This window comes from Petaurus breviceps, unplaced genomic scaffold (genome assembly GCF_028583685.1).
Source record: "Petaurus breviceps papuanus isolate PSGF00001 unplaced genomic scaffold, PetGlider_PUasm1.0 221, whole genome shotgun sequence".
NCBI classification, from domain to species: Eukaryota; Metazoa; Chordata; class Mammalia; order Diprotodontia; family Petauridae; genus Petaurus; species Petaurus breviceps.
Window position 1 is genome coordinate 1,368,065 of NW_027185877.1, and position 14,833 is coordinate 1,382,897.

General features: G+C 36.1%; 1 protein-coding gene across 3 annotated transcripts in view; it reads left to right on the forward strand.

Moving 5' to 3' along the window:
* Nucleotides 1-14,833, forward strand: part of PPFIA2 (PTPRF interacting protein alpha 2) — a 737,051-nt gene that overhangs the window by 621,534 nt on the left and 100,684 nt on the right. For all 3 annotated transcript variants that reach the window (XM_069094786.1, XM_069094785.1, XM_069094787.1), the window contains 6 exons: nucleotides 1,645-1,728; nucleotides 2,032-2,163; nucleotides 4,224-4,286; nucleotides 5,578-5,669; nucleotides 12,408-12,543; nucleotides 14,014-14,234. In XM_069094786.1, coding sequence (XP_068950887.1) covers nucleotides 1,645-1,728; nucleotides 2,032-2,163; nucleotides 4,224-4,286; nucleotides 5,578-5,669; nucleotides 12,408-12,543; nucleotides 14,014-14,234 — 728 coding nt within the window. The remainder of the gene's footprint in view (nucleotides 1-1,644; nucleotides 1,729-2,031; nucleotides 2,164-4,223; nucleotides 4,287-5,577; nucleotides 5,670-12,407; nucleotides 12,544-14,013; nucleotides 14,235-14,833) is intronic.

A 14,833-nucleotide genomic window follows, 5' to 3' on the forward strand; every position in this document is an offset into this window, starting at 1 on the left:
CAGCACCACACCCAGAAATAACTGGCCGTGTAACCTTGAGCAAGTTACTTAACCCCGATTGCTTTAAAAAAAATAATATATTCATAGACATAATTTGTACCTAGCATAGTAATGAAAACACAGCTCTCAGCCGCATTCCATGTGTTGAACACATTATATATGTGGCAACCTGGCATTTACTTTTAAAGCAATGGAACTCTCCAGACACCTGGCATAGAATAATGCATAAAGGTCTATTCATTATTGTTTCATTAAGAGTCAAAGTAGCACTTGGTTTCTGCACTATTCATTGGAGTGTTAAGTAGGTTTTACAGGCTTGTTTCCTTGGTCTCACTTCATCAATGTGTCCTGAGCAAAATGAAAACTTGACATCTTTTTGTTTTTAAAGGAAAATATCATAATATGTGGCATTAACCAGTGAACCAAAGATTAAATTTCAAATGGACAGCCATAATGTGCATTCAAGGCCCCAAACTCAACTCATTTCATGAATTCTTCTCTTAAGTATGATACTGAGTCAATTTAAATATATTTCATCTCTTGTAAATTATAACATTACATAGCCTAGCTTTTTCTTTCATTTTGAAGAATTAGAGGCTGTAGCCAAAAAACAAAAAAAATATGATTTCTTATACCTGGGTAATTTATTTAGCATTATATGCAACATTAAGCCTCATTAATTCCATTCCTATCCAACTAACTGGGGATTGTTCCCCACTAAGGACCCTCTAACAGCCTCTGAGACATTCTGGTGTTTGGTTTCCCATAATTCCAATTATAACATGAGTCTGTTAAAGTTGCTTTTATTCACTCTATGGTAATTGTATGTCAACCAATCATCACTAACCTTAAAATTCCATCATTAGGTCAATATCTTTATTTTCTTAGCATATCATTGTTTTCCATTTCTGTACATTAACAGCATCGTGTCCACTAGATATCTGTGTAGTTCTCTCCACAAAATTCTGTCTATTAAAGTATTGAATTTGCAGTCACATTTTTATTTTAAGCATTCTGTGCTGTGTTCTGTTTGGTGTGCCTTTAGTTCTGATTTTTTCAATTTTGTCCCTCTCCTTTTCCTTGACTTGTTAGTCTGATCCAACCTCCTCTACCTCATCTGATGATTATCAATATGTTATGGAAGCTAAACTACAAGAATTGATCTCCATACGTAGGAAGGTAGTCCTACTGGACTTTACTTTCTATTGCTAAATAGACTCCATCTGTTTTTGTTTTTAATTTTTTTTGTTTGGTTTGTTTTCATTTATAAATTGTTTTCAATGTTTTGTTTTGCTTTTTTTTTTAGTTATTGATAATCAACCATTGTTCAGCTCAGTGCTTCAGGAGCTTAAAACTTTTCCGATGGCAGGTTTCTGTTTAAACTGCAGTCTGCATGCTACATTTGGCTGATTTCATTGCTCATAAACAACTCCAATGTTTTGCTGATGCTTGGATGTAACAGGCCTTTGTAGCTGACACATTTCAAGCAATGCTGTTCAGCTGCCTGTTTTAAAAAAAAAATTTCGATTTTGAAAACTAATTTTGCAGTTGGTAGTAGCTTGCTTTATGTTTTATTTCAATTTCCTTAGATGAAATGTTGGGAAAGCATGGCATTTCTGGTTAACCCTTCCTATTTCTTTACAGGCTGAAGAGAGGCATGGTAACATTGAAGAGAGGATGAGGCATTTGGAAGGTCAGCTTGAAGAGAAGAACCAGGAACTTCAAAGAGTATGTGAATTGCATATCTCCTTCTATTCCCTCCCAACATCTCTAGTTTTAATATTCCACAGTATGCTCTTTATCGATTGCAGGCTTTAATTAAATCACATTTGGCAGGCTACATGCATCTTAATGAAAAAAAAAAGTTCCTGACAACTTAATCAACAGGGAAGTTTAATCTGCTTTGGGGACTCAATAAAAAAATGTTTCAATTAACCTACCCACGCTTTGAATATAAACTGAAGATGGTTTATGTATCTAAGTTGACAGCATTTGTTGTTGTTTTTTTGTTTTTTCCCCTTTGAATTGAAGGCTAGACAAAGAGAAAAAATGAATGAGGAACACAACAAAAGGTTATCAGACACTGTAGATCGACTTTTGACAGAATCCAATGAACGTTTGCAGCTACACTTGAAAGAAAGGATGGCAGCTCTAGAGGAGAAGGTAAAACAAGCTGAAAGGGCATCTGTTTATCTCACTTAAGTGATACAAATAGAGAGGGTCATCAGCTCTAATACAGATATAAACATTGGTTGGTTCTGGTGTCCTGTCCAGCAAATTCCTTACAAATATTTCATTGCAGAAATGCTATTTGTTTGGTTCAAGTCCTTCCTTGTTCCAATCCATCCACCACCCATACACTTTCTTAGGAATCTGTCTAAACATCTCATTCCTGGGATCAATAGATTCCAGTGGACTCTTATTTCCTTCTGAATAAAATAGAAATTCTTTTTTGATCCTTAAAATCCTTCAAAGTATCCTTTTTTTCTAACTTATTATATACAAATCTCCTTTCTTCACTCTTTAGTCTAGCAAAACTGGCATTCTTTCTATCCTTCACACAGGGCCCTCCATATTCTATTTTTCTGCCTCTGTACTGATGTTCCTACATAGCTGACTTTCTGGAGCCTCTTACTTTCCTGAGAACTCAACTTGAGTATTGTCTTCTTCCTGCCCTGACCTCAGCTGGTAGTGCCCTTTCTCCCACTGCGTTCATTCTGTCTATCCTCATATAGGCCTCCCTCTGGAATTTCTTCTTTAGGTCCAGTCCCTAAGCCATTATGATGGGCTATCCCCAGAGGAGGCTGAATACTATTTCTAAGGGATTAACATTACCATTCCTGTTGCTCACAAGCCCTTGGCAAGCAGCCCTTCTGAACTAAGCTTTTACTAAAGGTATTGACCAAGAGGAGTTGATATAAAACATTCCTTCTAAGGAGTATGGAGAGCACTTTACTAGCAAAAAAAAAGTCCTTGGGAAGAGTGGTCTAAAACTTAAGAGTACCATGATAATGAGGCAAATGTGTAAATTACCTGGGGTGTACCTGAAGTCTTAGGGCAGTTACTGGTATGTGGCAAAGGGATAGCTTAGTACAAGTGGTACTTTATTGCCTGCGGGTATTTTTTGAAGTCCATAGCCAGCCTTCTTTTCCGGTATCAGAGGGAGCATTCTCTCTGAAGCTGTCTTCCTCCTTAGAATAAAAGAAACCACATCTGTTGTTCCACAATGTATCCTTCTGCTTTTCACTAGATGTGTTACTTCCTAGTGGTGTAATATCTATAATCATATGCATGGTTGGTATTCAGGAGATTCCCTCTCAGGGTATAAGTATGTAAACCCAGAGTACCCAAAACGGGATGGGGGGTGGAGAGGGAGAGGGAGATAGATATATCTATATGCAATAAGGCCAGGCTGAAAAAACAACTGACAATTCTGCCTAACCACTTCTTAAAACTTGAGCCTGGGCACCTATCTACCTTTGCAACAGCCATATAGACTAGTAAAAAACTAACAGATTTTTGATTGAAAATGTCATTTGGGCATTAAAAATTTTATCATCTAGAAGAGGTGACAATTTTCTCTGAAATAATTGGACTAGTCTCTATCTATCTACCTATCTATCTATCTATCTATCTATCTATCTATCTATCTATCTATCTATCTACCTGTCTGTCTGTCTGTCCATCTATCCATCCATCCATCTATCTATGTCTGTCTGTCTATCTACCTATCTTTCTCTCTATATCATCTCTGCCTATCTGTTTCTACCTAATTTTATTGTCATTTTAGTAGAAATTTATCAATTAACATTAGCCAGGGAATAGAAACACTATTAGAATATCATCATCTGAAGATTTCTCATTTCCTGAGTTGTCTAAAATGTATTCACTAGAATTTCACATTTTTATGGGAAAGTTAAGTGAATAAAGATAAATGCCTCTTTCTTGTTGTTCCTCTTAAAATGTAAAAGAGACATATTTATTTCCCCCCAAATGTGTGGTCTGAATGAAACAAACAGAAAATGATTAACACCTTAAAAACTCTCCCTGATTTTTACAAGTTAAGCCACCAGGGTTTCACTTTTAAGTTCCCAAAAATGTGAAGATATCTGTTTTAAGGAATCTATGTTTATGAAGAAAACCATGAGTTAATGTACTAAGATGCTTTACATATATATTGTTTTTATGTTGTTCAATTGATGTCACATCTCTTTTTCCCCCAGAATGTTTTAATTCAAGAATCTGAAAGTTTCAGAAAGAATCTTGAAGAATCTTTGCACGATAAGGTAGTATGGAAAAGTTTACATTTTGTCACCTATACAAGAATCATTTTTTTTAAATATTGTTAATATGAAATAAATGGAGTGAATCAATAGTATCAGTACCAGCAAACAATTATTGAGTATTTGATAAATGGAAGGTATTGTGCTTATAAAAGATGATAAAATGAGATGTAATACTGAAACCCTGTCTGCCCTCAAGAAACCTGCATTGTAGTTGGGAATATAGGATATATATATATATATATATATATATATATATATATATATCCAAGATGATATATGTTATGCATATAGTAGGTGCTTAATAAATGTGTGTTGCTTGGTTGATGGGCTATACCAAAAGTCTTATCTAGACAGTAACAGTAAATACTGTTATCATGAATTCAGCTGTGGGAGACATTAGTATGGGCTAAATAAAATTAAAGAAGGGCTTCACAGATAAGAGATAATGGTTCAAGCCTTCAAGGAAAGAAGACTTTTAGATAAGTAGAGAGAAGGAAAGCATTGTGGAAGTTTTGAGCCCCAGTTAGAGAGAGAACGTTGGTACCATTGAAAAATATAGGGTAGTCCAAAGAGACCTAATTAAGATAATGTAATAAAAGTCACTGTGGGTTACCATAGCCAGAAGAATTCATCTTTTGCCAGCTAATTTGTGATAATAATTTCACATTACTTACCTAGGCTGGTCCTCAGACAAATATATAGTCTGCCTCTCCAGTGAGGTTGAAATTTTCAGTGCTCACACTCTTAATTTCATAGCCTTTAAGAACTTAGAATATCTTCCATGCCCAGGGGTCATGTAACTCATGTAACTTAGACCCTGCTCTCATGGAGCTTACAATCAAATGATTTATGTGATAAAGGACAAGTACAAAAGATAGAAGGGAGCGAAATAATCACAAGGTATTTCTGCATCTGAGGTAAAATCATCAAGGATGATAGGAAGAGAGAAACCCTCGGGGTCATTGCTGAGAGATCCCTGGTTCACAGCATCATTGGTACTAAATAATTGCTGTCACTGATGAAAGATGAGGAAATCAGTGGCAGCAATTACTTAGGACATTTAAGAAGAGATCATTTTTAGCTGGAGAGGGGGAAATTAGAGGATATAATACTTTTTGTCTCTGTGTTTCCCTGTTTATAAAAATTAATTCTTATTATTGAACTGCCATGCATCACAATACACTTGCCAAAGGTCTATTTTCAGGAGTAATGAAGCAGGAATTTCAATTATTACTTTGCAGATTGATATGGAATGTACATAGTGTCTGAGTAATGTTTCTCTGATCTTTAGGAAAGATTAGCAGAAGAAATTGAAAAACTGAGGTCAGAACTAGACCAATTGAAAATGAGAACTGGCTCTTTGATTGAACCCACAATATCAAGGTAATTTCTCATTAAAACTGATCTACAGTTCATTACAAATGAGCATCAAGATTTTTTATGGCTACATATTACTGTCTCCATTTTGGTCACTGAACAAAAATCTCTAATTTTGAATTAAATTAAAGTTTGTTTGTATTATTATTAGGTCTCTTTTCCACTTTTCCCACCATCATTGCAAAGCTGAAAGTCTACACATTTTATTTTGTCATATGGATTACCCTACCTAGAGAAAGAAATTTATGTATCAACAAATAGTGATATGCCTATCCATAATGAGCTACTTTGGTCCTTTGGAAAACAAATTTCTGTTTTTGCTGAGACCATACAAACAACATTCCTTTCATTGTGGAGTTGACAGTGTATGTCTTGCTGGTATAACCTTTGAGAAATTGATGCCACCTTTGTGTAAAAATTAGGCATCAGGACAGGAATATGTAGAAGAGAGCCAGTCAATGAATAAACATTTATCAATAACCTACTATGTTCCAGATATTTTTCTAGGTGAAACTATCCCTACCCTCCTTGAAATTTTGTAATCTATCAAAGTAACACCATATAAGAATATACAAAATAAATGTACAAAGAAATTTTGTGGTAGAGGCAGAAGAGGAATCCAGAAAGTTTTTATGAGTTAGTGAGGAAGTTGAGCTTTGAAAGAAACTAGGGATTCTCAAAGGCAGGAGGGAAGAGATTATGTTCCTGTCATAAGGGTACTACCTGGACAAAGCTGCAGTGAGACAGGAGTTGAAATTGATATTGTGTGAAGCAATGAACAAAAGGATAACAGTTTGTATAGAGAGAGCACAGGAAAGGGAAGAATATGTAATGATGACAGAATAGTGAATTGGAGGATAGGCTGTTTTAAAAGTCAAACAGAGGGGCAGCTAGGTGGCACAGTGAATAGAGCTCCAGCCCTGGGGTCAGGAGGAACTGAGTTCAAATCCAGCCTCAGACACCTAACACAAAAACTAGCCATGTGACCTTGGGCAAGTTGCTTAACCCCAACTGCCCTCCAAAAAAAAGACAAAAAAAAAGTCAGACAGAAATTCATACTTGAACTGGGAACTGAAAGAGAAAATTTGGCATTTATTGAATAAAGGAGCGATGGAGATAAGTCTGTACTTTTGGAATTTCACTTTGGTGGTTGTGGCTTGGAGAAGGGAGAGGCTCAAGGCAGGGAGATGAATTTGGAAGCTTTTGTAGAATTTGGAAGCTAGACAAGAAGAAATGGGGGTCTGAACTAGGATGGTGGCTCCATAAACAGTACAGAGAGAATGGAGGTGAAAGATTTTGTGAAGATAAAATTGATGAGAATTGGCCACTCATTAGATAAATGGGGCAGGATAGAATGAGGAGCTATGGATCACTCTGAGGTTATAAATCTGGGTGCCTTTTCAGTCACCTCAACAGAAATAAGGCAGTTTTGAAATACAGGAGTGTTTGGTAAAAAAAAAAAAAGGGTAATAAATGATAACATGTTGGGCTTAGATGGTTACAGGATTTGCAGTTCAGAATGTTCCTCTAGGCAGTTAACAATAAAATCAGGAGAGAGACTGGTCCTGGATATATAGACCTGGGAGTCATCTACATAGACATGATGATTAAACCTGTGGAAGATGATAAGGTAAGTGAGTAAGGGTAGAGAAATAAGGGGACAGGAACTATGAAAAAAGACTTGGTGGAGGCAGATAGTGGAGGTGGCAAAAAATATGAATAATGAGCCAGCAAAGAAACAAGAGAAAGAACATAAAGACAGGCAGGAGGATAACCAAGACAGCATCATCGTGAAAACCCAAAGGAAAGAAGGTAGGAGGAGCAAGAAAGATTATTCACTGATTTTTTTTACATTTTTTAGTCTAAGATGCCTGTGGTGTCTTTTCCAAATCAAAAATGTTAAAGAAATTACTATTTGGGATGATGGAATCTTAGATTTACAGCCAGGAGGAAATTTAGATGTCATTAAGTCCAAACTGTGATTTAGCAAGGTTAGGTGATTTGCCCAGGGTCATTCACCTTATAATTGGCAGAGACTGAATTTGAACTCCTGACTCCAAACCTAGCACCCCATGTGCTACACCACACTCTCAATGACAACAACAAAAAAGGATGTTAGTGGCATAAATTATTCTAAAGTAAATATCTCTAATACATAATAGAACTTTCTTCCTTTTTCTATAGTATAAAATGTAAAGGAAAAAGCAAACATGGTTTTGAAGTAACAGTTTTCAACATTATATGTGTTGTACTGTTACTATATAAATATCATTTTCTTTATCACAGTCTTTATTTGTATGTTTCACATTCCTCTCAAATTTCATTCCCCATCCTAACCTCAGAACCATTTCAACGAATCCAGAAAGTAATAAGAACAGAAATAAATCAAATAGCGTTTATCACGGATAATTTTTAAACTAGACTAGGGAAGCTAGGTGATTCAGTGAATGGAGCACCAGACCTGGATTCCTGAAGATCTGAGTTCAACAGCTTCAGACACCTACTAGCTATGTGACCCTAGGCAAGTCATTTAACCCTTTTTGCTTCAGTTTCCTCATCTGCAAAATGAGCTGGAAAAGGAAATGGCAAGCCATTCCAGTATCTTTGCCAAGAAAACCCCAGATAGGGTCACTAAGAGTTGGACTTGACTAAAATGACTCAACAACAACATTATTACACTACCCATCAAAAATATGAATAATACATAAGGTTATTTTTGACATTCCTTATAAAATAAAATCATGTGTTTATTGGTGAACTGTAGCAGCAAGCACCCCAGTGTCCCCAGGGTTTGCAGCTACCACAGGTTCTTGGATCTGCTTTGTTAAAGGAAAGCAACTCAAAATGGGTTAACAAGCTTACTTTAATCAGTCAGACATATATCGTTTACCTTGTCCGGGAGAAAAGGTCAGCACCCTGAACCTCAAAGTATACAGGCATAATTATCAAGACAGAAACATCAAGTAGACAGATTTCCAAACTGTCCAACCATTACATCCATACCCAGTCAACATCTGGGTTTCCACATTCTGGGTTTTTCAAAGCCGGGGGACTCTCAACAACGGCTTCCCAGAATTCAGATCAAATCACAGAACACTTCTCAAAGTGAGTCCCAAAACAAAGCTACACATCAGGGCTTATATAGCCTTCTCCTGGCTCAGAGAATGTAACAACCTTATTGACTCACTGGCCAATCAAGAAGTATCTACTGAAAAACAAGCCTCCCTCCCCAGGCTTCAGGTGCATTTTAGCCTAGGGGCAGGGAAGATCTTCCAAATTTGCATTTCCATTACATGAACTAAGACAAATATTGAGTTTGCCTATTCAAGTGTCTATATAAGACATTCATAGGCCTGAACAATCATTAAGTTTGGTCATTTTTTCCTTACATGTTTTCTGGGGGGCAAACAATTGGAATAATTGCCATCATGTAAAAATAAAGCCAAAGAGTAGCAGAATTTCTTCAGCTGTGTTCCTGTAAATTAGGAATCTGCTGAATACAGAGTGCATACATGACCAGTAAAACTTTTCCAGGATGTTGGTTGCCAGGTTCTTATATTGCAGTCTGTACAGTAAGTAAATCAGTGTGGTCTTCTTAATGGGTAGGTTCAATTTGGAATTATGCCAAAACTTCAAGACCAATAATCAGCTTTTATGATCAAAGTAGTCAGACCTTCTTCTCCTTGGATTCACTTCTTATCAGAAAACTAAAGGAAAAGGTTAAAAGAGGAAAAGAAAATCTCATTTTATTTTTCAGAATAGAAAATGATGATTTGACCCATGTAACAAACCTTTTAAAGAAGAACCATCTAAAGCTGATCTAAAGTTGGTCAGAGCAGTTAGAGCTGAGAGAGAGAGGAGTGCTCTGTGAGTGTTTGTTTGTGGGAAGGTCCTAGCAGGCGGAAAGCTTGGGGATGGCAGTGCCCCTGCATTGTTATTGTGCCTAGATTTCTTTGTTGCTATGATGGATTTGGCTTTCTAGTGTTGGGATTCAGCTTCCTGGTGTTTGAACAAATATTTGGTTCTGTCTTTAAAGTGAAGAGTCTGTTATATTTTACAATTCAGAATTATGCCAGCATGTTCATAGTCACTGTAGATGCTGTGAATATCAGGTTGGTGCTACACCACATTAACAATTAATAAGTATCTGAGGCAATATTTGAACTCAGGTCTTTCTGATTCCAACTCCAGTAGTCTGTCTATTGTTAGAGAATAGTATTTTTCAATAAATTAAACAATTATGTAATTAACATCTGCTCTGTTCAAGGCAGAGAGACAGTATGTTGTAGTGAATAAATAGATAGCCCCTTTGTCAGAAAGACCTGGGTTCAAGACCTTTTTCAGACACCCGCTGACTAGGACACTCTAGTCAAGTCACTTAATCTCTTAGTGCCTATGCAGCTTTCCAAGACTGTAAGTTGTGGAAAAGGGTAATATGTAATCATAGAGGGAGGTTCCTAACTGGGAATTCCTATAATAATGAAACACAGGTCTGATAATTTTTTTTTAATAAGGAACTAAAGTAGGCACTGGAGATACATGGACAAAATGAGATAGTCCATGTCCCCGGGATGCTTATACTCTATTTGAGAGAAACAGAATGTATATGAATGAGGCTTCAATTTCCTCGTCTACAAGATCATAGTTATGGAAAAATAGTGCAAAGAGGCCTTGGAAGTCATCAAAACCAATCTCCACATTTCCAGATGGGAAGACTGAGGCACAGAAACTTGAAAACTCTTTCTGTGGTCCTTTGACAATCAAATATATACAAATAATTTCAAGAAGGATAGAACACTAATAGTTTGTGGAACCAAAAAAGACTTCCTCTGTGTGGATTCTTAACCTGGGTCTTTTAACTTACTTTTCATATATGTTGATAACAGTATTTCCATATAATTTTTTTCCTTTGCTTTTATACATTTAAAAGCATTATTCTAAGAAGAGGTCGTTGGTTTTTACCAAACAGCCCAGTAGTTTATGACATGACAAAAGTTAAGAATCCCTCCTCTGGGAGGTGACCTTTAAACTGAAATTAAATTAACTATTTTTTTTTTTTTGGAGGGGGAAAGGTAGGGCGATTGGGGTTAAGTGACTTGCCCAAGGTTACATGACTAGTTTTGTGTTATGTGTCTGAGGTCGGATTTAAACTCAGGTCCTCTTAACTTCAGGGATGGTGCTCTATTCACTGCACCACTTAGCCGCCTCAAAATTAAGTATTCTATGATACAGAAGGGTGAGGAGAGAGTGCATTCCAGAAATGGACACAGCCTTTGGGAAAGTCACTGAAATGTTTAAATCATATTAAAATAACATTCTTATGCAAAGGAAGCTATTATCATTGCATTATGCTTACTTGGTATACATTTCTAATCAGAACAAGCTAAAAAATATATGATTGTTGATATGGCTTCTGGGTATTATGTCTGTTACTTGTGTGACTTGGTGAAGTATTCCTTCCTTCATTCTCAGTTTCTTCTTCTATACAATGATAAGTGTTTTTTAGATGGCCTCTGAAGACCCTCCTGCTCTAGATCAATTGATCCTATAAGAATGACAGACATTTTGATCTTTTGGTATTGATGATCTGTGCTTGTGCTGGTGTGTAGGTTCCATCCTCCAACACACGTAGGCCCTCCTACCTACCTCAACCCTTGGGGTTTCCCTTCATACTTTTCCCCAAATCCAACAGTCAGTCAGGCATAATATGCTATGAAACGGTGTGTTTCCTCTTCATTAGATTTAACGTAATTATATTTACTTGACTACTGCATGAAGGAAGAGCTTGTTTAAACCAAAGATATTTCTGGATAAATTTATATTAAAATATTTTTTATTTCAAACAAAAGTAATAACTCTCATACTTTTTGTTTTGCTTTACATTTTTATATTTACATTTTCCTTCTCCAATCCAAGAGATCAGATGTCTTGCATTTGATAGTTGAATGACTGCTTGTACAGAAAGTATTCCCTGGAAATAAATTTGTTGCTAATAGAATCTATATTTAATCTTCAAAGATTATTGATCTTATTATTGATTATAATCATCGCAAAGCCAATTTTAGTACTGATATTCAACTCAGTTGATGTGGGTTCAATTTCCTACTCAAACATTTACTAGTTGCTTATATTGGGTGAGTTATTTAACCTTTATCATGAAAATAACATTATTTTTGCTGTCTACCACAACATCTGTGATTTATAACATTTTAAGTCATTAAACCAATCAGAATCAATTTTAAGCCCCACCCTTTTCAGGTAATGTCTTATGTTCTGGATAGTCCTAAATAATCTGCTTAGTTCAATGACATAGCAATTTGCTAAAGGGAATCAGAGAAGCAGGATATCTACTTTGCACAGTAGATAGAGTGCCAGGCCTATAGTCAAGAAGATTCATCTTTCTGAGTTCAAATCTGTCCTCAGATACTTACTAGCTATGAGTCACTTTACCCTGTTTGCCTCTGTTTCCTCATCTGCAAAATGAGCTGGAGAAAGAAATGCCAAATTACTCCAGTGTCTTTGCCAAGAAAACCCCAAATGTGGTCACGGAGAGTCAGATCCAACTGAAAACAACTCAACAATAACAACCACAACCACAAAGTACTTAATTCTTCTTTCACAAACGCCTCACTTAGCCCCATAGAAGCTGAATTCTAGTAACCAACTCTTCAGTGATGGTCAGTGATTCACATTTTAAATTTTATTGGAGACTCAAATTCACTTGATGGTTTTTCCTCCCCACAGAACACACTTGGATACCTCAACAGAACTTCGGTATTCTGTGGGTTCTCTTGTGGACAGCCAGTCTGACTACAGGTCAACTAAAGTCATAAGAAGACCCAGGAGAGGCCGTATGGGAGTCCGAAGAGATGAACCAAAGGTTAATCTTTATACTTTTCAGCTCTTTGATGATAATCACTATATTCTCTTTCATTATTAGTGTAGAAGACCAGTGTTCATGGTCTGCCCTAACACTGAGTGATCCTGGACAAGTCCCTTAACTTCTCCATGTTCTAGGCCAGAGGTATCAAACACATGACTCAAAACATTCTCAAGTGCCACCCAAGCCAGTTTAAAATATGATTGGGAAATATTTAACAAAACAAATAAAATACAGTGAAACATAAATAATATTATATCTTAAAACTAAATCAATATGCAGCCCCTTATGCATGGATCAGTCATCCCTAATTCCATTTGAGTTTGACACCACTGCTCCAAGCAACTCCACCAAACTATAAGTTATAGAAGGCCTTCTTGTGTGCTGATTGGGCAATAAGTGAGTCTTCCTCCCCTGGGGTCTACCATACCCGTGAAATCACAGACCTCAACTCTAGCCCTATTCCCACTATTTTATAATGAAAGAGTGTCATTTAGCATGTATGTATATAAATAATATTTTGAAGTAAATCATGAAGTAATTAACTATTTTTATTTTGACTGGAACTCCTGGTAAGTGTATATATTAGATTATACTATTGCTCATATTATCTATTCCATTCAATATTACAGCTCATACATTGTGAGCTTTTCCAATACATAAAGAGTAGTATTCCATAAGACTTTGCACATTAATCAGGGAACTAAACATCAGCAAGAAAATGCTGTAGGTAAGCATCTTTTCTCCCTAAAACCAGCAGCACACAATTTTGACACCAGAGGCTAAGATTTTAGAAAGGGTATGGAAGTTCCTCCTATTAAGGAGTTTTTTTTAATGAGTTGGCTTAAATTTAGTTGTTCTATTCCCCTTTTAAGCACAAGGATTCATCTACAAAAAGATTGAGACAGCAGCTAATCTGGGATTAGAAGCGATTGCCCTGGTGTCCCTATTTAGCTGCCAAGTGTTCTTATCCATGCAAGAGACCTAGTCTAGAAAATTAAGTTACCTTAGCCAGACAAACAAGCATGTTATAGGTTTAAGCAAATTAACAAGGGCAAGTTAGGAAAAATCACAGAAGGAACAGCAGCTAAAAACAAAAACAAAAACAAAAACGTATCAGCTCTACACCTCTTGTATTGAAGTTTTCAGTGTCTCTCTCATCCAATGCTGGCTCAATTCTCAATTGTACTAGAAATCATAAGAAAAAAAAAACAGTTTGCAATTTTCACTTATGGAATATAGATATTGGAATGGAATGTAATATAATGGAATATAGATATTGGCAATATGTTGCTAATTAGTTGTCAAAGGAATGACCTTTGTTGTCTTATTTACTTAGACTTCTACTATTTTCTTTCTCTTTTTCCAAAATCATTAATAAAATGCTATTTCTCTGTGAAGTGAAAAAAAACAATCAGTATTTTGGATAGTGCCTTAAACGAATTGTCCATTGTTTGGCTTGCTATTTAGGTGAAATCACTCGGGGACCATGAGTGGAACAGAACCCAACAAATTGGAGTGCTGAGCAGCCACCATTTTGAAAGTGACACTGAAATGTCTGATATTGATGATGATGACAGAGAAACTATTTTTAGCTCAATGGATCTTCTGTCCCCAAGTGGCCATTCTGATGCCCAGACTCTAGCCATGATGCTTCAAGAACAATTAGATGCAATCAATAAAGAAATCAGGTTAGTATTGGCTTCTATTCATTTTGGTTTAGGCTATCTTCTAAATTAGAGCTATCAAACCTGATCCTGAATGGGGTTTCAGCTAATAATTCTCTATCCTGTACTTTATATTTTGGAATATTTAGAAGGAAGATGGAGCCTTTACTTAGCATATAGGGTTCTTCCCTGGTAACTTTCTTACATCAATTAAAAATCCCAATTGAATGTCTATCAGAAATTGAATAGCTTTATTTCTTAATGTTTCCTTAAGCAGAAATGTGATATAATAGAAAGCATTGTGGGATAGTTTTAAGAGCTTAAGGAAACATCACCAAATATGTTGATTTTATTGAGACAATCCCAGTTTGGGGCAACCTGTATTTGTGTCCCAGAAGAATATTTCAGGGTAGATTTTCTGTTCTGTGTTCTTTATTAGAGGAACTAGAAAGAGTTTTTGTTTGCTTATTCAATTTGCATTTTTTAGTTTTAGCTTGTGAAACTATAATTATTTTGATCAACCTACAGTGTTCAATATGTTTGCAATACCTTCTGTCACTGAAAATTGCCAGATTAGATGGATGGATGGATGGATGGATGGATGGATGGATGGATGGATGGAT